Here is a 23,535-nt window from a genome sequence, read left to right on the forward strand (position 1 = left end):
ACCATTTTGGGGAAGTGGGTCAACACCTGTTCAAACTGTAGACATCTTTGCAAAAGTACCCAGTAATACACAAAGAAAGAGCCTTTTGCATTCCAGAGCTAAAGTTAACTGGCGGCAGACATTTGCCACATGACTTTGACGAGATCAAATGTGGAGATCAAAAAGGGCACAATTTGCCGTGCCAGTGTCGCGACTTCAATCCATGTAAAGAATGAACTCAGTAGGAAAGTATTTTGCTCCTTTTAAACCTTTTCCCAGCAAATCACACAGCAGGCGCAAACTTTCTCTAATTGAAGGAAATTTCTCCAGCTTCCAGGTCTGTCTTGCTCGTTGTAATAATAAATTGAAGGGGGCACTTTAAAAATATGGTATGGGCCAACCACATTTAATTCAACAGACAGTACTTGCAGGGGCGCTGTAAAGGCTGGGAAAAAATAGGTACAAATTGAAATATGATTTTGCTATCTAGCTTGAGATATATAGTCATAAAACAATCTCTTTGTTTTTACTTGTTTTTGGCAGTAAAAGTTAAATCCACATTGACCAAAAAAGAAAGCTCCATAATGATTAGGCATGCTCCGATCTTTTGTGCTATTTGACACAAACCTGAATGAAATTTGATGCATGTTTTGGAGTAATACCAATACATGAGAAATAAATTGTTCAATATATTTTTTTTTTGTTCAAGATAACAAAATTAACAGAATAAAATTCTATTGACTATCTTTATTAAACAGAAATCTGTCCTGCTTAACATAACACATCTCAGTGACGCACTTTGTACGTTTTCATGCGTCGTCCGTATGGCCAACGTGTGTCTTTCGTACGTTTTGCAAAATTTGGACAGGTTTGGGCAAAATTACATTTTTTTGTACGTCGCACTTGTGGACTCCGTATGTTTGTCATGCGCCACACGTGCACCCCACGTGCACCCCCCGTGTCGAGTATGTCGGTCGTGTGTTGTCCATTTGGCGAGAGTGCATCAATTTGTATTTATCAATGAATATGTGCTTTTTCCTCTTTTTGTTATGTATTGTAATACAGTATATATGTTAATATATATTTATATTTGATTCCTGTTGTAGTGTATATTCTTATTTACGTGAGCAGATATGACGGATCGGACGGCGCATCTGTGAAGGTGAAGTCTTTTAATAAGCGTCATTAAGGAGATATATTACACATCTGACATACGGTTATTGACCATTTATGTTCAGAAATTTAAACAAATAATAATTCATTTTACGGCATGTGACATCGTAGAAGCTCTGTCATAAAAAATTGTGAGTGGAGGAAGTGATGTAGGTCTTGCGCATGTGCAGAACCAATCGTGTTTCCGGTACGGATCCTACATTGTTGGTACGCACAATGTAAAGCTTGCACGTAGTTATAGCAACCTTCATGCGAAGCCAGCATGGAACGCAAGGTCAGTACTTTTATTGCAAGTTTGACGGACGTTGGCCTTACAACTTACGTGCGTTGGCTGTACGTCTGAGCAGCCTCAGATTTTGTGCACGTTCGACTTACAGGTTGTACGTCGGGTGCACGGTGATCTTACTCCTTCATGGTCACCACAACTACAAGTATGTTCCTCACCAAAAAAAAGCAGCGATTTGGGGAACGCCACAAATCACACAGCCAAAAAGTTGTATGTCCGGATGTGACCTAGGCTAAGGTGAAGTCACCCTCCAATTCTACAACTAACTTGGATGACTAGTAGCTAGTAAAAAACAACAATACACGATATTAGTTGAACTGGTTTTGTCCCTTTATGAGCTAAACCACGTGTCTCAACCACCTCAGAATATACAGTATTTTTTATGGTAACCCTCTCATTTTGCACATCAGATATCGAGAAAGGAAAACACTGCCGTAAATCAACTTCATTCGCATTTGTTCAAGTGAAGAAATGACCATCTCATATTCCGCCTGAGCTAAATTTTATTATGAAGTGAAAAGCCAAGTAGAGCAATGATATGCATGACTACTGGTCCAACTGCGTTTTTCTCCGTTCAGTCAGAATGCTTTCTTTGAAACATTTTCCAGTCACTTAATTACTTCCATAAACTTGGATCTTTTCCATCTGACCTTGAACGTAGCATCGTCCCGGACTTTTTTTTCCTCTGAGGATTTATCAGCCCCTGTGTTAAGTCAGCAAATATAATCTAGATTTTACATTTGCTGACTGTTTTGCCTTCTATTCAAGATGTTGTCACCAGTGCTAAAGAATAAATGACTAGATTGTGCCAATGGTAAACACCAGGGCTGTAAAAAATAGTGCGTTTTATATATTTATATACATTTATGTACAGTATCTCCAACCCACAAACACGTCTCTAGTAAAGGCATTTATCAGCATATGCTGATCACATGTTTGTTTGTTTGTTTTTAATTAAAATGTGTATTCATTTAACAGCCCTGGTGAATACACAAAGTCGTTGACACACTTGTTCCGGAAAACTGAGCACGTGGTGCAGCAAGCTTTGAACAGCTACTGTCGTCCCTGGAAGGATTTCATCATTTGAACTCCACTCGTGCCGGCAAATATTTTCAACTTCTTCCTTATCCCAGTTACGATCAGTAGCCGTAATTCATCAGCAGTGACACAAAAACCACAGACGCTGACATAAACACTTTTCAAAGTGCAATGCAACCTTTTCCATGTGTCTCATTTCCTGTTGATTGTGTTCAATGAGTAATGAACAAAATATCTGTAGAAGTTCTAAAAAATAAATAAACCAAAGGTTTATAGTAATCTTCATTTCCTTTATGGGCCTGAGATAAAATTCCTGATAAGCTTTCTTGCTCACAGATGTTGGAAATCATCAAGTTAAAAAAGGCAGAATGAATGGGTTATACATCAAACACGCTAGCTGGTCCCAACTTTCATTTTCATTGTCATGATGAAAGATACTCAAACTCATTAGCTACTTTTCCTGTATAAATGACATCATGGCTTTGAGATATGGTCTAAAGGAGCTGGATGGTAGGTCAGACAGTCTAGGGTTGCCAATCATCCTTTGAAAAACAGAATTTACAAATAAAAGTGTTACGCGTGGTAGGCGTGGGACCCCAGATGCAGAGGCAGGAGACAGGTGTGCAGGTAAGAATGTCTTTAATAATGTCTTTTAACTAAACAGAGGGCGCTGGTGCGTGGCAAAAAGGCTGAACATAAATGCACCATGAAAACCTGACTTGGAGGAGACCTGGGGTTTCCAGCTGGAGAGCCGGGAGCACGGGGCGCACACCCTGGGAGACGCCGGGAACGGATGGGTCCTCAGGAGGGAAAGGAGAGTTCCCCTTGCTGCAACAAGGGTGTAATGGAAGAGAGGTCAGAGCAGACTAGTCCGTAGATGTGACACAAACCATAGAGAATAATCCAGCGTCTCCCAGGTGTAATCCCTCAGCTTAAATGAGGCTGGAGATCATCAGGGGCAGGTGCGCCCAGTGGTCCCGCCTCCAGCCGGTGACCGGGCTCCTGCAACAGAGGACACACCCAGGAGAAGACAGGGAAGTGCAAAGGGCACAGACAGAGTGCAAACTGTGACAGTACCCCCCCCCTTAATGGACGCCCCCTGGCGGCCTACCTGGCTTCTCAGGGAAGCGATCATAAAAGTCGGACAGGAGTGTGGGGTCGAGTATGAGCGACCGCGAGACCCAGGAGCGGTCCTCAGGGCCGTACCCCTCCCAATCCACCAGGAACTGGTAACCCCTGCCCCTTCTTCTCACGTCTAAGATGGCCTTGACTGTGAATGCCGGGTGACCATCCACTAGCCTGGGAGGAGGAGGAGGCACCTCTGGAGGGCTCAGAGCGCAGGAGGTGACCGGCTTGAGGAGGGAGACATGAAATGTGGGGTGTATATGAAGAGAGTCTGGAAGCCGTAATCGAACGGATGAGGGATTAATGACTCGCTCGATGGGATATGGTCCAATGAACCGGGGTTGAAGCTTCTTAGAGGTGGTGTGTAGCGGGAGGTCACGGGACGACAGCCACACCCTTTGTCCGGGTTCATAGTGGGGGGCGACCGAGCGGTGGCGGTTGGCCAGCCGTTGGTTCCGCTCGGCCGTATTGGAAAGCGCAGCCCGGGTATTTCGCCAGGCCCGGCGGGCACGGCGCAAATGTGCTGACACGGAGGGCACGGCCAACTCCGACTCCAGAGATGGGAAGGCTGGGGGTTGGTACCCGTATGCGGCATGGAAAGGGGACATACCCGTAGCAGAGCAGGTGAGGGTATTGTGGGCGTATTCGATCCAAGGTAAGTTCATTGACCATGAGGCGGGCTGTTGGTGACATACGCAGCGGATGGCGGCCTCCAGGTCCTGGTTGGCCCGCTCCGTCTGGCCATTCGTCTGTGGGTGGTAGCCCGATGACAGGCTGGGGGATGCTCCCAGGGCCTTGCAAAATGCTTTCCAGACAGCCGAAGTGAATTGAGGCCCCCTGTCCGAGACCACGTCCAAAGGGATGCCGTGTAACCGGAAGACTTGGGACACCAGGAGGTCCGCCGTCTCGAGCGCAGAGGGCAGTTTAGGAAGGGAGATGAAGTGAGCCATCTTCGAAAACCGGTCTACCACGGTGAGGATGACTGTGTTGCCATTGGAAGGGGGGAGTCCCGTGACGAAGTCCAATGAGACGTGTGACCACGGCCGGGAAGGAATGGGAAGCGGTCGCAGCAATCCAGCGGGCGCCTGATGGGACGACTTGTTTCGGGCACAGACGGAGCAAGCCGTTACGAACTTCCTGGCATCCGCTCGTAGCGATGGCCACCAGAATCGCTGAGTTAGCAGAAAGACTGTGCGTGAGATCCCCGGGTGACAGGCCATCTTGGAACCATGTGCCCAACAGAGGACGTCCGAGCGAAGACTCGGGGCGACAAACAAGCGGCCAGCCGGACAGTCCTTGGGCGGGGGGCTGTCTTTGAGAGCGTCTGCCACCCGCTTCTCAATGTCCCACTGGAGGGCGCCCAAGATCCGGTTTTGGGGGATGATAGTCTCTCGGTGGGTGTCCTCCGTCGGCGGGGAATTCAGCCGGGAAAGGGCGTCCGGCTTGCCATTTTGGGACCCTGGGCGAAAAGTCAGAGAAAAATTGAACCTTGTGAAGAAGAGTGCCCACCGTGCCTGTCTCGGGTTGAGCCTCTGGGCTGTTCTGAGGTACGCCAGGTTCCGGTGATCGGTGAGAACCACGAAGGGGAGTTCGGAGCCCTCCAGCCAGTGCCTCCATTCCTGCAACGCCAGTACCACGGCCAATAGTTCCCTGTTGCCAATATCATAATTGCGTTCTGCTGGAGTCAGGCGGCGTGAGAAGAAGGCACAGGGGTGCAGCTTCCGGTCAGTGGAGCGCTGAGAAAGCACCGCTCCTACACCTGTGTCAGACGCATCCACCTCGACAAAGAATTGAGATGCAGGGTCAGGGTGAATCAGTACTGGAGCGCTGGTAAATAATGATTTTAATTTGGAAAAAGAGGAGTCGGCCTCATGCGTCCACGTAAACGGCACCTTGGTAGATGTGAGCTTGGTTAGAGGTTCCGCTACTCTACTAAAATCCCGGATAAAGCGGCGGTAGAAGTTAGCAAACCCCAGGAACCTCTGAAGGAGCTTTCTTGATGTAGGAACGGGCCACTCGACCACAGACAGGAATCTTGGCAGGGTCGGCCTTCAGTTGCCCTTTTTCCACTATAAACCCAAGAAAAGGAGTAGAGGTGGTATGAAAGGAGCATTTCTCCGCTTTAACAAATAACCTATTCTCTTGGAGCCTTTGAAGAACCAGCCGGACTTGCTGGACGTGCTCCTCTAGCGTGCGGGAGAAAATGAGTATGTCATCGAGGTACACGAACACAAAGCGCCCCAGCATGTCGCGAAGGATGTCGTTAAGGAAACTCTGAAAGACTGCGGGGGCGTTAGTGAGCCCGAAAGGCATGACCAAGTACTCGAAATGCCCGAGGGGGGTGTTAAAAGCAGTCTTCCATTCATCACCCTCACGCATGCGGACCAGGTGGTAGGCACTCCGGAGATCCAGTTTAGAGAAGATATTGGCTGCATGGAGTGTATTAAAGGCGGAGTCTAGCAATGGCAGAGGATATTTGTTTTTAACAGTTATGTCGTTAAGGGCCCTATAATCTATACAGGGGCGTAAAGATTTGTCCTTTTTCTCTATAAAAAAGAAACCTGCTGCTACCGGAGAGGATGATGGGCGGATGAGTCCCGAAGCGAGGGAGGAAGAGATATATTCCTCGAGCGCCTCTCTCTCCGGTCGAGAGATATTGTACAAGCGCGAGGTGGGGAGCGCTGCGCCTGGAAGGAGCTCAATACAACAATCGTAGGGGCGATGTGGCGGAAGGGAGCGAGCCCTGTCTTTACTGAAAACCTCTCGGAGGTCGTGATAAGCGGAGGGAACCAGGGAAAGGTCTATTTCCTCATGCTTGGTGTCGCGTGTGAGGGAGGGGCGAGGGCACGCCGACCTAAGGCAATGCGAATGGCAAAACACGCTCCAGTTTATAATTGACGATTTGACCCAGTCAACGTGAGGATTATGTGTATGGAGCCAAGTGAGCCCTAAGACAACGGGAGCGGAACGTGAAGGAATAACAAAAAATTTCATGACCTCGTGGTGATTGCCGGAGACGCGGAGAGAGAGTGAGTGTGTCTGGTGCGTGACATACGCCAGAGGGCGCCCATCCAATGAACGAACTATCTTGGGGTTAGATAACTTGACAACCGGTATGGCAAGGCGTTTTACTAGTGACTCGTCAATAAAGCAATCGTCTGCTCCAGAGTCAACAAATGTTTTCAGGTCTATTTCCCTGTCGGCCCAGGAGAGTGTACCTGTTAGCTGCAGGCGGCTGGGGGCGGGGTCAGATGCCGCTCGGCCCGGCGAGGCAGCTCTCTCTGGCGAACCAGCACCGATGGGGCGTCGGGAAGCTTGTGAGCGTTGGCTGTCAGGGCGGATGGGACAGCGGCTGATGGTGTGGTCTGCACTGCCGCAGTATATACACAGGTGCAGTTGGGTGCGACGCCTCCTCTCTGCCGGCGTGAGACGACTTCCTCCCAGTTGCATAGGTTCATCGATGGCCAGCGTCGGGGGTGACTCCAAGAACGGCAGCGGGCGGCCGGCGTAACGACGATCGCCGAGGCTGCTGGGGACACGCCCTCGGTGTAGGCTCCGGTCCAGCTCACGCTCCTGTAGCCTCTTTTCAATGAGTACGGCGAGCGCGATGAGGTCATCGAGTGTGTCCGGAGTTGCCAGAGGGATCATGTGGTCCCGAATGCAGTCCGCTAGCCCCACGAGGAATACATCCAGTTGCGCCGACGGACTCCAGTCTGTCTCCGCCGAGAGGGCGCGGAACTCGATGGCATAGTCGGAGACGCTGCGTGGCCCCTGGCGCAGCCTCAGCAGCGTGCGCGCGGCCTCACGTCCCGGCGGGGTCCGTTGGAATATTTGCTCCAACGCCTTGGCAAAGGCGGGGTAGGAGGAGCAGACCTCCGAGTGACGGTTCCATTCCGCCGTGGCCCACGTCCCCGCCTTGCCGGTCAGGTGAGAGATGGCGAAGGCCACCCGGGCTCGTTCCGTGCGGAAGGCCGCGGATTGAAGTTCGAAGTGTAGTTCGCACTTCGTGAGGAACGCCCGCACATCACCCGACTCTCCGGAGAAGCTTTCTGGTCGAGACAGCTGTGGGCAGGCTGCCGCGGTGCTGTCCTCTCGGGGGAGAGGTGCCGTTTGGTCTGGCGCAGAGCCCCCCGGGGACGGGGGCTCAGCGGATGGGGATCGAAGTTGTAGCGCTGCAAGGAGGGTTTGGAGCTGAGATTCTAGGACCTCAAAGCGTGCGTCCTGGCGCTCCGCCATGCCCTTGAGGCCGTGGCCCAGGGCTTCGAACTGATCCTCCTGCGCCTTCAGGCGCTGTGCCAAATTGCGGAGAGCAAGCCTGCTCGGGTCCACCTCCGCGGGGTCCATTACTGGCTGGATTATTCTGTTACGCGTGGTAGGCGTGGGACCCCAGATGCAGAGGCAGGAGACAGGTGTGCAGGTAAGAATGTCTTTAATAATGTCTTTTAACTAAACAGAGGGCGCTGGTGCGTGGCAAAAAGGCTGAACATAAATGCACCATGAAAACCTGACTTGGAGGAGACCTGGGGTTTCCAGCTGGAGAGCCGGGAGCACGGGGCGCACACCCTGGGAGACGCCGGGAACGGATGGGTCCTCAGGAGGGAAAGGAGAGTTCCCCTTGCTGCAACAAGGGTGTAATGGAAGAGAGGTCAGAGCAGACTAGTCCGTAGATGTGACACAAACCATAGAGAATAATCCAGCGTCTCCCAGGTGTAATCCCTCAGCTTAAATGAGGCTGGAGATCATCAGGGGCAGGTGCGCCCAGTGGTCCCGCCTCCAGCCGGTGACCGGGCTCCTGCAACAGAGGACACACCCAGGAGAAGACAGGGAAGTGCAAAGGGCACAGACAGAGTGCAAACTGTGACAAAAAGTATGCACCCCGTATTGGGTTGACAAGGGGCGTACTTTGTCCCTTAATCAAAACCTCTGTAGTCCGTAAAAGTGGGTAAAATGTGCAATCTATTGACGACAGCTTGTCACTAGCTATCAATCTCATTGCCGTTCACCTTTTTTGGCATCTTTGTTTACACATTTTGCATGGCTGTCACACTTGACTCACACTGATAGTATCTAGCTCGCTTGCTAGAGCTACTGTATCTGTCTGGCTTCTGGTGTGTAGTGATGTGCAAATCGATACTGAAATATTGATACTTCCGATACCAGATCTTTACGCCCTAAAATCGATTCTCAAATGAAAATATCAATACTTTTGATACTTCAGTCATTTGAGGTAATGTACAGTATATCATTAACAGGAGCACAGTGGAAAGTAAGTAATTGTTAAGATCTTAAATTAATCGTAAATATGTTTTCATTCTTATAGAACTTCTTAAAGGGATAGTTTGAATTTTTTGACATGAAGTTCTATGACATCCCCATTAGCAGTGTAGTGCATCAACATTGACTTTCCCCCCACTTCGTCCTGTGGGCCGAGTTCTGGTCGTTTTTTGTATTTAAGAAAATAGTTCGGGCTAGTTGCTGCGGTCACTTAAGTAAATGATTCTGCTTCTCAAAACAATATGCGCTATTTTCTCTCCGTTAGTATCACTGCGCGCTGCCGCCAGCTGTCAACTGAAACAAGTGATGGCAACATTCCTTTTAGCACAAAGCCAAAGGGATACCGATATGAATAGGAACTTAAGAACTTAAGTGAGCGCACCAACTAGCTGGATCTACTTTCTTAAACACAAAAACCAACCAGAACTCGGCTCATTGGAAAAAAAATCCTCACTATCCCTTTAAGGTTTTATGATGTTACTTATTTTCTTTTGTATTGTCTAAAACACCATTTTCACATATTTTATAAGATTTTGTTTATTTTTTCTGTTGCATATTAGCTTGGCTGTATTGTAAATGATGCCGCTACTTCAATATACTTCCCAGTTTAAAATAAATAAATACATTATTTTGATGTATTGTATTTTTGTGTTATGATTTGCAGTCACTACATTTATAAATTTACACATTAGGAACATTGGCGCAAAGTATCGGTATTGGGTCGGTACTTCTGATACCAGCCTAAATTTTACTAGTATCATATTGAAAAGGAAATCACTGGTATCGCACATCACTACTGGTCTGGTCTAATGTGTCTTTTTACCACAGTGATATCAAAACAAACAAGCACTGTGGTTAGTTGGGAGCTCGTTTTTGTCCCACGGGGAAGCTACAAGTGGCTATCATGTTTATGAGGCATGTTCTTTTTCAAAGTTACCTCTAACAACTTTGCTGTCTCGTTATCATTATAATAATGTCTTATCCTCAAAACACAAGTTGTGTGCAAAAACCACACAACTGGTTGGTGCTGCTAACAAGGAGTTCCTTATTTGTTTTTCTGGGAGATGGCAACCCTAGTCAGACCTAAGCAACATGAATGTACTGTTTCGTCTTATCTGATGAAACTCTGCAGATTTCTTTCCAAGGTTTACAACCACAAATGCTTGACTTTGTAGTTCATTTTCTACTTTGAAATACACCCTGTAATGTTCCAAATCTTTCATTTCAGAATCGTTTTGTTTTTGAGGGTGCACTGGAGATCCACAACGGTGGCCAGAATGCTCGCTTTGGCTCTTCGCTTGCACCTGTCCCTGATTTAAATGGGGATGGCTTCAATGACCTGGTGGTAGGAGCACCGCTGGAAGATGATCACAAAGGCGCCATTTATGTTTTCTTTAGCCAGCAAAACAGAATACTGCGCAAATACAAACAGGTATGTTGTTACAGTTTAAAGGAAACATGCACTTTTTGGGGAATTTTGCCCCTCATCCACAATCCTTACGTGAGACATGAACACACATGTATTTCTCTTTTCTGTGTGTTCTAAAGATAGAAAAACGGATAAAAAGAGGCAGTTAATTAATAATAGTTCAAAGCATAAAATCAGCCAAGAGACGGCTCGCATGTAAAAAACACCCGTTAGTTTGGGCACTCTTATGCCAAGGTACCACTGTGTAAATGACAAGAAAAAATACCTGCACTGCTCCAGAACCTTCTCTCTTCTCTCTGGCATTTGAGAGTCGACGTACTCCGTGACAACTCAACACAGAACGACAGTAGATACAAATAACATCTGCCAGGGCTTTGAAGCTAAAAATTGTCTTCGTCAATTACCACTCAATATTTGTTCCTGCTTGTGGCTCCACATCATCACCGCTGCAATTCCTCAAACTACGGTGTGGGCCAAGGGTCAGACAGGACGTGTGCACGTTAATCACGCGTAAAAAAAAATAGTGGCGTTAAAGCTAATTCCCATTAACTCGTTATTAATGTGTTAAGTTTGAAAGCCCAATTATATTTGGTTATAGCTCTTGGTGTGGAATAGATTAAATGGATTTATATGATTTCCTATGATTTCCTAAAATTGCCCCAGTTTTTGTCAAACCTTTTGGAACAAATTTATGACAATTTTGGTTTTATTCAAATTCAACAAAATAGGTTTCAAAGAATAAGGAAAATCTGAATGGTGACTAGAGGTGTCACGAGACACCCAACTCACGAGACGAGACGATGCACAGGATTGGGTCCACGAGAAAGAGATGAGACAAGATTTTGACATCAAAAAAGTCACAAAACAATGCAGACGTGTTTTGAAATGTTTATTCCACAAATTGATGCTCAAAGATATTATTGTCAACATTTATTGAGACCAAATACACCACAGTTATCATGATGTAATGTATAATAATAATAATGCAGCTCACTGTTTTTCTCTTGTCTACTGTTTTCTACTTGTCTTTTTTATTTATGTCAGGGCTGTCCAGCTGTGAATTGATAATAAACAGTTGATAATAAAAACAACATATGCATTTGTTATACAATCACATATACAGCGGTGCCTTGGTTAACGTCATTATTCCATTCCAGAAGGTCCGACTCAAACCAAAACGGACTCTAGCCAAAGCAAATTTTCCCATAGAAAATAATGTAAATCCAATTAATTCGTTCCAGACACCCAAAAACGTTAACACAAAACACACTTTGCAGACAATAATTATAGTTTTACATGGAGAAAATAATGCAAACATAATTAGAAATGAATGGACAACTGAACAATTAACATCACTTTTACTTAGTTTTGCAAAGCGGGAGGGGGAGGAGAGGAGATTATGCTTGGAGGGTAATCGTTTTTTTTACTGTTTCTGCACTCATGCCACAAACAATCTATGCAGAACATTTAACATCAAATTACCTGTAGTGGACACCCTTGGACAAAAAAAGGACAACAACCACATAACAGCAATTTGTTCGCCAAAAAAACCCCATACTGCTGCTGTCAAATTTGATTCATGTAAAATCCAAAAAAGCACCAGAGCTCACTCACAAGAAAGAAACACTTACTGTATATTTGCACCCGTACTCGCTAAATATAGTGACCATGTGGGTATGTCACCTCTTCACCCAAGCCATCTTGCTGAGCACCCACAAATATATAAACAACGGGGGACTGTGAGGTGCCATAGCAGTTATACCACAAACATACAACAAAACAAAACAAAGAAAACAACTTTGAAATTATTTTCTTGATTGGAAGGATGTTTTCGATTTTCTCCCAACTGGCTTGGCAAGCGATGCTGGCTGCTCGTGGGAGCTCGTGGTATGTTGTTTACTCCTCTGTGGCCGCACATGCTCTGATCTCCATGAGCCTAAATTTATAGCTAATGCATTTGATTGACAACCTGTCTGTTCTACCAGCCTTAGACTAATCACAAGACAAGGCACGGAGAAGAGTAGTAGCTGATTGGTGGTGACTCATGAGGGGATTTTGGCAGATAAAGCTTAAGTTACGGGATTGGAAGGGCACAATAGGGCGGGATGCAGCGACCTCATGGAAGTATTGATAGTGAGCTTACAGGAATACAAACAAAGACCAGTCCAATCGTGGTATTGTTCACATTTCTGATAAAAACAATGACTCATCCTATTGTGCACAAATATCTCCTTTGTTTTTTTTTTTTGCTCTCAGAGGATTGCAGCAGCAGATTTGGCACCTGGCCTGCAGTACTTCGGCCGCAGTATCCACGGAATGATGGATATGAACAACGATGGTTTAGTTGATCTGGCAGTAGGATCCCTTGGTGCAGCTGTTCTCCTCTGGTTAGTGTGTCATGTACGCTACATACACTGGGTCCTAAAATGTTGAACATAAAATATGTAAAGAAAGATAGAACTTGACATTTTTATGCTGTCATCAAAAAGGATTTTCTTGAAAAAGACGTCAACTGGAAGGTAGTATTTTACTCCAACACTTCATCCACAGTACCTTTCGGTAGAGCCTTCACAGATGTTCCCATGATTACACATGATGTCATGGGCGCTTACTACGAATGTAAATCTCTTTGTGTTAGACTGTTTGATGTGCATCTAGATACACGGGTTAAGATACGATTGATAAACGATATATTTGAAAAACACAAAGATTCGATACGATTCGATGCATTGTACAAGCGATGCGATTCAACGGTTACATTTTTTGATGTAGACAATCTTACATTATAAAATAACGAAGCCAGTTGTACAAAAGTGGCATTCTTATAGTATTTTCAAATGTGTAAAGGAGCACATCATATCCCCAAGCATGCTGGAAGGCAGGCTTCTCAAACCAACCAAAAAAAAAACACTTAAAAAAGAAATGTAATAATTTGTAAATAACTACAGTACATAAGATTTTATCAAATAAATTTTACATGTAATCAATTTTGGAAATATGCGCCATTATTTTATTTTAAAAATCATACAGAAATCCCACAGTTTTTGCATGTTCATGTTGCTTTTTGCAAAGTCCCACTTTGTTTGACGGTCCTTGAACGCACCATCTAACTTTTTCCCATGGTGCACAGATAGACTACTATACTGTATTTATCCCCTTTTTCTTTCACCTTATATTTGGTTCCAAATATTGATACTATATATATATACTATATACTATATATACTATACAATATATTCTATGTATAAAGATAAGATTTGATGATCTTATTGAGTGCTAATGTGCATATTTGTTCGATTCTCTGAAAAAAAGACTCAAGGCTCATACTGGTGGATGGTGGCTCTGTATTCATTTTGTGCTTTTAATTTGATGTTGTCTTAAGCCTCGATTACACTTGTACACACTTTGTCCCCACAGTGGTAGGCAGTTTTGCGTGCCGATGAGTAAATTGGTGGTTAACAGGTGTTAAGTATGTGGTGTGTGCGCTGGCACACAGCCCAAAACAGTTTATACTGTAAACTGTTTTGGGCTGTGTGCCAGCACGCAAAGACAATTTTGAAATGTTCCAAATTAGTGGCGGGCATAATTGCCATGAAGTAGTCATGAATGCAATGTAAACACACCGCAACCTATTGTTCATATCTCGTTCACATGAATGGGTTTCACCACATCTTGGAGCAATTCGGCAGTCAATTCTCAAGTAATTTCTGTAGCGTCTTGGATGTTCCTTGTGATTTTCTGTTAATATCTAATCTAGTCAGCAATTCTCTCGTGTTTCTGTTTTTTGTAGTTTGTTGCCTCCTTCCTGCTCTTTGCACATTTTCTACCTGACTGTATAACTATGTACAAAATGTTTAGCAAAATCAACTTCTTTACTCTACTTCCAAATGAAGCCTCTTCAGGGCAGCTGACCTGTAGGTGTGTGGAGTTGAGTTTCCATAAACTCTAGGTACCCCGAGTTGGCAAGCGAGTCTAGGTTCAAGTTCTCGTTCACTAATGTAGACCTATTTTAGCACAGTGGCACACTAAATAACTGGTAGCATTTCCAATATGGATTTATGGTCTGCACGGAGATCATAATAGAAATTTGCATATCACAATACATGTGATACAGAGAGTGCATTGTAAAGGTAAAGAAAACTGGAGACAAATAAAGATTTTTCTTGTACAATAATCCCATGTGTGACATTTTAAATGTAAATCATGAGTCAGCCTTGAGCTCTGTGGGATGTGTTGTGTATCTTGACAGGTCAAGGAGTGTCGTCCGCATATATACCACCGTTAGGTTTGAACCCAGTAAAATCAACATCTTCGTGAAGGACTGTCAAAGGGGTGGCAAAGATGTGACCTGCATGTCAGCCATTGTGTGCTTCAACATCACTGCAAGGACAGCCATTGCTGCAACGCAGGAAATCGGTAAGCTGGCAAAAATAACCCATTGCTCTGAAAGTGCCATTGTAAAGCTTGAAGGCTGTTTTTCATTAAAACATTTTTTTTTAATCGCATTCTACTTCTGAGACCAAATATGCTGACAGCTGTTCTGCTGCCACGCTGCAATATGCAGTTGGTCAGCTTTTTTTTTGTACTTGATGAAACATGACAGGAAGAAACATGGCTGGTTTTAAGTGGAAAAGGCCATAAAACCCTGTACAGTATATCCTTTATGTCCTGCCTCAAGCTTACTTTCCTGTGCAGTGTCTGCTGATGACAAGTGGCACCAAAAGAAATACGTTTCTTTACTACCATCAAGGAGTAATGATTTCCCTGCTGTTTCCAATCTAGTCTACTGTAATGCTGCTAATGAAGCACTCCGTGCATCCAACTGTTCTTTTTTACTATCAACCTTGCTATCAAAGTGTTTGCAAGTTTATCTGATGGGTGTCCTCCTGCACACATGCTAGACAGTTCGTTACTCTAAGTTTATTTGAACAGATACAATGCCAGCTTCCTGTTTCACTGTGCAAGGAAGTGAAGGTGAAGGGGGAACATGTTCTCAATTAACCTCTCCACCCCATACATATTTATCAAATAAATCAAGACATGCCAAAACAAGAGTAGACGGAGAACAGAGAGTTATCTTGTCTTTCATGGTCACATACAGTGGAACACGTTGATTTCATTTTCCACTCATTGTTATGTCTGGCAAGTAATGCTGGACAGATGTGTTTATGAGCTAAAACCTGAACAAGCCTACGTTCACACTGCAGGTCAATTCGGATTTTTTTACACATATGTGACCTGTATCTGATTTTTCAGGGTGAACAGTACAAGTCCGTTTTTTCCAAATGCGACTCAGGCCTCGTTCGTATGTAGATATAAATCCGATATGCATCCGATGCTACTGCAGTCTGAACGGTCAGGTCGAATATATCCGTGGTATGGTTTACCGTGCAACTTGAATAAAGGTACTCACCGATGCAGCCAAAAGTTCTTCTTGTCATCCGAAAATCATTTTTATAAGTTTTCAGTGAAGCAGCTTACAGCAATCTCTCACCACTTCTGACTCCGACATCCACCCACACACTCTTCAGAACAGACGTCGCAGAAAGTCCTCCACAAACTGCCATAGCCAAAATTCTTGCACTCTTTTCTTTTTATCTTCTACGTGGAATCATTTGTTTAAGAAAATATTGACTCCCATTGCACAAAATCCTTGAAATTGCCACAAATGCATTAAGGAGAGTACAATGTGCACACATTGGAGCAATCTTTACTTCCGACGTTGTGCTTTTGCACATGCATGTCACTTCGCTTCACATTTTTTGGGCAACGTGAACAACCATATAAAAAGTCAGATAAAAAAAAATCAAATTAGGCATCATACCCTGGAGTGTGAACGTAGCCCTAGAGATATCATTTTCAAACAAATTTGTATTAGGACTTTTTCAGTGGTGTTCTAAACACTCAGAAAATGACACAATGCTGCTTCGAAAGAATAAAAGTAGACAGCAAAATTCATGGTTGCATTTATCACAGCAAGTCTTCCAGGTCCTGAAGCAGCAAAACAGCCTCAGACCATCACACTACCACCACCATATTTTTTTTGGTACAACGTTTTTTTTCTGAACTGCAGTGTTACTTTTACGCCAGATGTAACACACCTTCCAAAAAGTTCAGCTTTTGTCTGATCAGACCACAGAGTATTTGGGGGTCATTTGGGGGTCATCAAAATGTTTTCTGGCAAAATTGAGACGAGCCTTAATGTTCTTTCTGTGCAGCAGTGGTTTTCATCTTGGATCTCTGTAATGTAGGCTGTTTTTGCCCAGTGTCTTTCTTGTGTTAGAGTCATGAACACTGACTTTAACTGAGGCAAGTGAGGCCTGCAGTTCTTTGGATGTTGTTGTGGGGTCTTTTGTGACCTCTTGGATGAGTCATTGCTGCGCTCTTGGGGTTATTTTGGTTGGCTGGCCACGCCACCACTGTTCCATGTTTCACCATTTGTGGATAATGGCTCTCACTGTGGTTTGCTGGAGTCCCAAAGCTTTTAAATGGCTTTATCATTTATTCCAGATTGGTAGATCTCAATTAATCTCAGTTACAGTAAGTTATGTTTTAACAGGGAGAAATCACTTTTTCACACAGGGCCATGTAGGTTTGGATTTGTTTTTCTCCTTTAACAATAAAATGTTTCATTTAAAAACTTGATTTTGTGCTCAGTTGTGTTGTCATTAAATAATATTTAAATTTTTTTGATGATCTGAAACATTTAAGTGTGACAAACATGCAAAAAAATAAGAAATCAGGAAGGGGGCAAACACTTTTTCACACCACTGAACTGTCGAGGTCAACTCTACACTCAAGGGTGCATGGGAGTTTGCCCAACCAGTCTAGAAGTGTTTTGTGAACTTGGAGAAGGCGTTTGACCTTGTTTCTCGACGAATCCTGTGGGGAGTACTCCGGGAGTATGTGGTACCAGACCACCTAATTCAGGCTGTTCGCTCCCTGTATGGCCGGTGTCAGAGTTTGGTCCGTATTGCCAGTAATATGTCGGACTCGTTTCCAGTGAGGGTTGGACTCCGCCAAGACTGCCCTTTGTTATCGATTCTGTTCATTGCTTTTATGGACAGAATTTTTAGGCGCTTCCAGGGTGTTTGGGTGGGATCTCTGCTTTTTGTAGATGATGTGGTCCTGCTGACTTCATCGGGCCGTGACCTTCAACTCTCACTGGATCGGTTCGCAGCCGAGTGTGAAAGTGGCTGGTATGAGAATCAGCACCTCCAAGTTCAAGTCCATGGTTCTCAACCAGAAAAGGGTGGAATGCCATCTCCAGGTCAGAGATCAGATCCAAGTGGAAGAGTTTAAGTACCTCGGTGTCTTGTACATGAGTGAGGCAAGGATGGAACACAAGATCACAGTGTCTGCAGTGATGCAGACTCTGCATCGGTCTGTTGTGGTGAAGAGGGAGCTGAGCTGAAAAGCAAGCAAGGATCTGCGTTCCTACCCTCACCTATGGTCATGGGCGTTGAGTAGCGACCGAAAGGACAAGATCACGGTTGCAAGCAGCTGAAATGAGTGTTCTCCGTAGGGTGGCTGGACCTAGCACTGTCATCCGGGAGAAACTCGGAGTAGAATCACTGCTCCTCCGCATTTATAGGAGCCCAAAGAGGTGGCTCGGGCATCTGGCCAGGACGTCTCCCTGGGGAGGTGTTCAGGGCACGTCCGACCAGTAGGAGGCCTTAGGGACGACCCGGAAAACGTTGGAGAGACTATGTCTCTCAGCTGGCCTGGGAACGCCTCAGGATCCGCCGGCAGGAGCTGGACAAAGTAGCCGGGGAGAGGGAAGTCTGGGCTTCCCTGATTAGGCTGTTGCCCCTGCGAACCGAGCTCGGATAAGCGGAAGAAGATGGATGGATGGACTTTCAAGGTCTGTGTACCTCTTTTAATTGGCTGCACGACCCCAGTTTCAAGTACAGCATCACTCAGTTTTTCCATTTAGAAAGAAAATTGAAGGCAATACATGGAAATTGTCTAAAACAATGTGGTTTGGAAATGAGTCATTTCTAAAGTTCAGGGTTTGGATTCTTGTATAAGTCGGTCACACATTCATACCAAGTTAAGAACGGAGCTAAAATTGCAGTACACCACCAGAGCGATGTCATTAGCTGATGCCACCATTTGACAGTTAGTCTAGAAACAGAAGTCCATCTTGAAACCAATGTGACCTTTCACAAAGTCAGTCCAAACGTACCCCAATCTTAGGGATAAAAGCGCTCCTAAAGATACTTATACTGGCCCTGCCCCCCTCAGGTCAAGAGAAGGGGGTCTTTGATAGCTCCATTTGGTTTGGGGTTACCATGGCACATGATGTGCTGTTCATGATGGTTTCCACTCATAAATACCTCTTAGCATCACGTGTGATGTTGAATGTATTGTGTGATTGTGTGTGATAACCCTGACCATTTACAATTGTGTATGCTGATATAATATGCAGAAATATGGAGGAAAAGTCATTATATTCATTTGATCAAGTGTGTGTGTGTGCTAGCAAGTATGTGTTGTTAGCATGCAAACATATACTTATACTTAAATAACTATTTATTCTTTCAGGGATCAAATACAACGTCTCCATTGTGGAACGACGTTTCAATCCACGGGCCGTACTGGACAACCCAAGCAAGTCTCAGCCTCAAAACCTGACTCTTCTTCCTGGTGAGGAAACCTGTGAGCACATCTACTTCCATGTCATGGTAAGGCAGATTTTTTGCAAAGATGTTGAAAACCAGACTGATACAAACCTAATGCTTATCATTTAAAGGACTTATTATAAAATAATTTATGATGATTATTTCACATCTATTAAGACATATGGACAAAGAAAGAAACTGAGATTCTGATGTACTGAATACTGTAATTGTCATTTGGAGAAATACACAATTGAATACATTTTTCTTTTACATTTGAGTTTATGCATTAGAGGTGTGCGTGTGTCATGTGTCATGAATGAGGGGTTCAAAAGTCAAGTTTTTACAGAATCGGGACTCAGGAGTACTCGTCTCCCTTAACTCGTTCACTTACTCACCCCTGCTATCGCTAGCCTAGCTAAATTTTAAAAGGGAACGAGTTAACGTTTCACTAATTGTGTAACTGTTACTTACAAGCATTTGTACAAACGTATTAGTCCTGTGCAAAAAGCAACACATCTTGCCTCAAATTCATTCTCCTTTGTGACGAAACAAACTTACTCAGCTCGCAAGTTTCACTGACTCACGGATGCGCAATGAAGGTGAGTTTCACTGATTCACGGGTGCTCGATGAAGACTGACATTTCACTGACTCAGGTGCTCGATGAAGACTTGAGTTTCACTGACTCACGGGTGCTTGATGAAGACTGTCGTTTCACTGACTCACGGGTGCTCGATGAGTACTCGTGTATCACCGGTTCACGGGTGCCCCGATTAAAACTCAAGTTTCACTGACTCATGTGTGTTCGATGAAGACTCAAGTTTCACTGACTTACAAGTACTCGATGAAGATTTGAGTTTCACTGACTCACGGGTGTTCAATGAAGATTTGAGTTTCACTGACTCATGGGTGTTCAATGAAGATTTGAGTTTCACTGACTCACGGGTGCTCGATGAAATTCAAGTTTCGCTGACTCATGGGTGCTCGATGAAGACTTGAGTTTCACTGACTCGAGTGCTCCATGAAGACTCTGACTTCACTTTATCCATCAATTCATTAGTAAAACTATCATCATTCAATGCAATGGCAGTTAACAATATCACTGAGTTATATTCATATTTATATTCATATGTATTGACAGAGGAGAAGCGGCATAGAAAATAGACGGATGGCTGTATTGACAGTGACAAGCAGCCCTTTGAGGCCAGCCATAACTGCGATGTATCCTTCAATGTAAAGGAGTTTGACACCCGTGGTGTATGTTCTAGGAAACCATCGACTATGCAAGACCCATTGTGTTTGCTGTTCAAGTTGGGTTGTGGGATGCAGAAAATGGACCAGTTCTCGATGAAAGCTGGCCAACCCTTTCAAAAACTGAGGTGAGAGACTAAAACAAACATTAACTTTTGCTCAGGTTTTTTTTTTTTTTTACATGCTTTTTTTTTATAACTAGTTGCCCTTCTGGAATGGCTGTGACGAGGATGACCGGTGTGTGCCAGATCTAGCACTGCAGAGTATGACAGACCTGATGACTCCAAAGTAGGTCCACACATAATCCATCACAACAAACAGACATTCATATTTACGCATTACGTTCCCGTTCCCTCAGTCAGTTCTGCTCACAGCCTGTTCAGTCTCGGGGTGCTTTCTGTCGCCATCTGAATGAAGGCAGCACCGAGGGATCTTTACGGGTTCTAGAAGCAAACAGGAGACGGATGGTTGTGGATGCACGATTGGAGAACAAAGGAGAAAACGCTTACAATGCTCGCCTTAATATTAGCTACTCACCCAATTTGCGCTTCTCAAGCCTGATATTAAAGGTAAGTGCTCGTAATGTAAGTTCCATTTGCTTTGAGAAGACAGATGATGACATTTTTGTATTACTGATCCCAGGACAACGCTGATGTCAAAATTGAGTGTTACACTGAAGACAAACTGAGACATGAGAAGATCTGTAATGTCAGTGCACCATTTATGAAGTCCAAGGCACAGGTGAGACCATGTATATTCTTCTCTCTTAAAATAAGGGAAATACAGTTACTGTGTTAATAAAGAACTTTAATACACGAAAATACAATTAAAATGTGCATAAAAAAAGAGTGTGAGGCCCAATATTTCTAGGAATTGCCGAACTAAATGGAAATTCAAAGTAAATGCTGTCATTTTCACTCCTAGAATAAATGATTGAATAGTGCGACAGTGAAAATTAGCACACATAGGAAGCCAAAAACCACAAACCAGACCAGAAGATCTCATTTGCCGTGTTGTCTGACATCATTGACAGTGTCGCTCCTCATAATCACATTGCACGGCAACAAGCAAACAATAAATTATGCAAAGAGGGGCATTTTTACTGAAATGATGCCTTGCCAATATTTACAGATTGGCTCACACAGAGAAATGTGTGAAGGCCATGGTTGCTTTGTGTTGGTGGAATGCTCTCAAACCGACATTTGCAAGACTAAAGATTGAAAATACAAAAGTCAGACTTATCTCTTTTCAGGATAAATGAACTTGAATGTTTTTCTGTAGCTACTTTTGATAAAGTAATTTGCTCAGCACTGCACGTGAGTCTTCACTGATCGAGCATGAGCATGGGAATATGTAATAATTGTATTCATTTGTTTTTTGCCCCTAAACATAATAATACGTTACAGCAGTCTGTACAATAGCCGTCTGTTTTTTAAATGTGGTTACTTTTTATCTGAGAGAAATCATTTTGGCACTCCTATGGTAATTTGCTCAAGTGACCTGATACGATCTTGGTACGGCAAAGTATTATAATACCTTATATATATATATCAAGACATGCAATAAAAATGTTACTTTTTCAATTTATGCTAGCATACAGTACTCAAGGGGAAATCCAATGTGCACGCTGCTGTACTGTATATCCTGTATAGAACCCGACCACACACATGCAGGCAAGGAGAGATGTCAGAGCGAGTGGGCGTTAAAACCGTGACTGCACCCGTTAGCTGAGACTGGGGGAGTTCAGCGCTCAAAGGCACCTCAGCAGTAGTCTTGAAGCAGACTACTTGTAAAGCAGACTACTTTCCAACAAAAGTTTTGGTCCACAGCGTGACCTGGATCCTCTGGTTCAGAAGCCCAAGTCCGTACGGACTGACCTACTGGCGCCCCTAATGGACATAAAATACATTGAAAATCTTTAGGGATAGTAAGTAGGAAAGAACATTTGTAATTTATATGAGATGTGTGTTACAGAGGTCAAAGCTGAACCTCATTGCTGAAGCATTTCTTCTTATGTTTGTCATCCTGTGTAAAAGACATATGATCATTGGGGTATAACTTACAACTTGCTTTATGTAGCTTGGAGAATTCCTGGGAAGCAGGCCATAACATATGCCTGTCATGTTGCCATTTTTTTACGCATTGCATGTGAGTTATGCTGGCTTTTTGAATTGAAATTTACTGTGCAAAGATATTTCTACTAGGGCTGTCAAAGATAACGGAAGTTTCCTTTAACTTTCTGACGTGCGATGAACGTGCGCGCGTGTTGTTTGAGCCTTGGCCCACACCGTAGTTTGAGGAAACACTGTGCAGCCATGAGCAGGAACAAATATTGAGCAGAAATGGGCAAAGAAAAGGGTGTTTTGATTGGTAAATGTGCAAGAAATGTGATTTTTAAAATGTGATTAACTGTGATTAAATATTTTAATGGATTGACAGCCCTAATTTCTGCACTATGTGGCACAATGCTAGAATCTTTGTCTTCTGATAGATGTAACCTTTCTCTCCTCTGCAGCCTGTTTGTTACAGCAGGTGAGAGAGAAGGAAAACTACTCTTTGTCATCTGTTTCTGATTCTTCCGTTGAGTTGTTGCTGCTTCCAAGTCTTTCCAAAGGCTTGTAATGTCAGTGACGTATTTATAAGGCACGGCTTTCTCTGCTGCACTTTCCAGCAAGGTGTCAGATTTCTTTTACAAGGAGGTGATGTTTGACTTACCTTTGATAAGGATGACACTGATGGTCCTCTGAGAGGTGCAATTAAAAGATATTAAACAGAAAGCAGATTACACATAAGCCATCTAGCCCATTGATGTCTGGGCATGGTTGGCGTACTGCTGACAAAAAAGTAGAGACAATGACTGAAAGAGTTTACGCAATGTCCTAACCACACTATTATCACAAACAGCAGTCATCCCCTGGGTAACTAAAATATCACATTTCTCTATAGCGCTCCCCAACAAACTGAACCAAGAGGTCTCCTGTCAGTGTTAAAATCTCCCTGTGATTCATACTCATGCATTCATTCTGAACGGCGTCCAGAGCCACAAGACTGCAAGACTTTCCTTTCAAATAGTCGTGAACCCAAGTAAAAATGGCAGGCTTGTTGGGATTTTAATGGGTTCTCCTGATTTGTTTAAAGCGGCTATGAACTCTACCACTACATCCTCAAAGTTCGAATTAATCCTACAGCTGCAGTGGCCAACAGGGGCAAACACACAGCAACGTCCAAACGCTCCAAACAACAGATTGGTACAAAACCAACTGGGGCTGAAACTAACAACTATTTTCTTGGTTGATTCATCTGAAGCTTGTTGTTTGGATTAATCGAGTAAACAATTGGGCCTGAGAACAGAGGTGGG

General features: G+C 44.1%; 1 protein-coding gene across 2 annotated transcripts in view; it reads left to right on the forward strand.

Annotated features, from left to right (window-relative positions):
• itga11a (integrin, alpha 11a) overlaps positions 1-23,535 on the forward strand; it is a 79,568-nt gene that overhangs the window by 36,050 nt on the left and 19,983 nt on the right. For both annotated transcript variants that reach the window (XM_054771522.1, XM_054771523.1), the window contains 8 exons: positions 10,104-10,307; positions 12,561-12,691; positions 14,554-14,720; positions 18,852-18,991; positions 20,195-20,305; positions 20,380-20,465; positions 20,536-20,746; positions 20,820-20,918. In XM_054771522.1, coding sequence (XP_054627497.1) covers positions 10,104-10,307; positions 12,561-12,691; positions 14,554-14,720; positions 18,852-18,991; positions 20,195-20,305; positions 20,380-20,465; positions 20,536-20,746; positions 20,820-20,918 — 1,149 coding nt within the window. The remainder of the gene's footprint in view (positions 1-10,103; positions 10,308-12,560; positions 12,692-14,553; positions 14,721-18,851; positions 18,992-20,194; positions 20,306-20,379; positions 20,466-20,535; positions 20,747-20,819; positions 20,919-23,535) is intronic.

The sequence above is a fragment of the Dunckerocampus dactyliophorus genome, chromosome 3 (assembly GCF_027744805.1).
Source record: "Dunckerocampus dactyliophorus isolate RoL2022-P2 chromosome 3, RoL_Ddac_1.1, whole genome shotgun sequence".
In the NCBI taxonomy this organism is placed as follows: Eukaryota; Metazoa; Chordata; class Actinopteri; order Syngnathiformes; family Syngnathidae; genus Dunckerocampus; species Dunckerocampus dactyliophorus.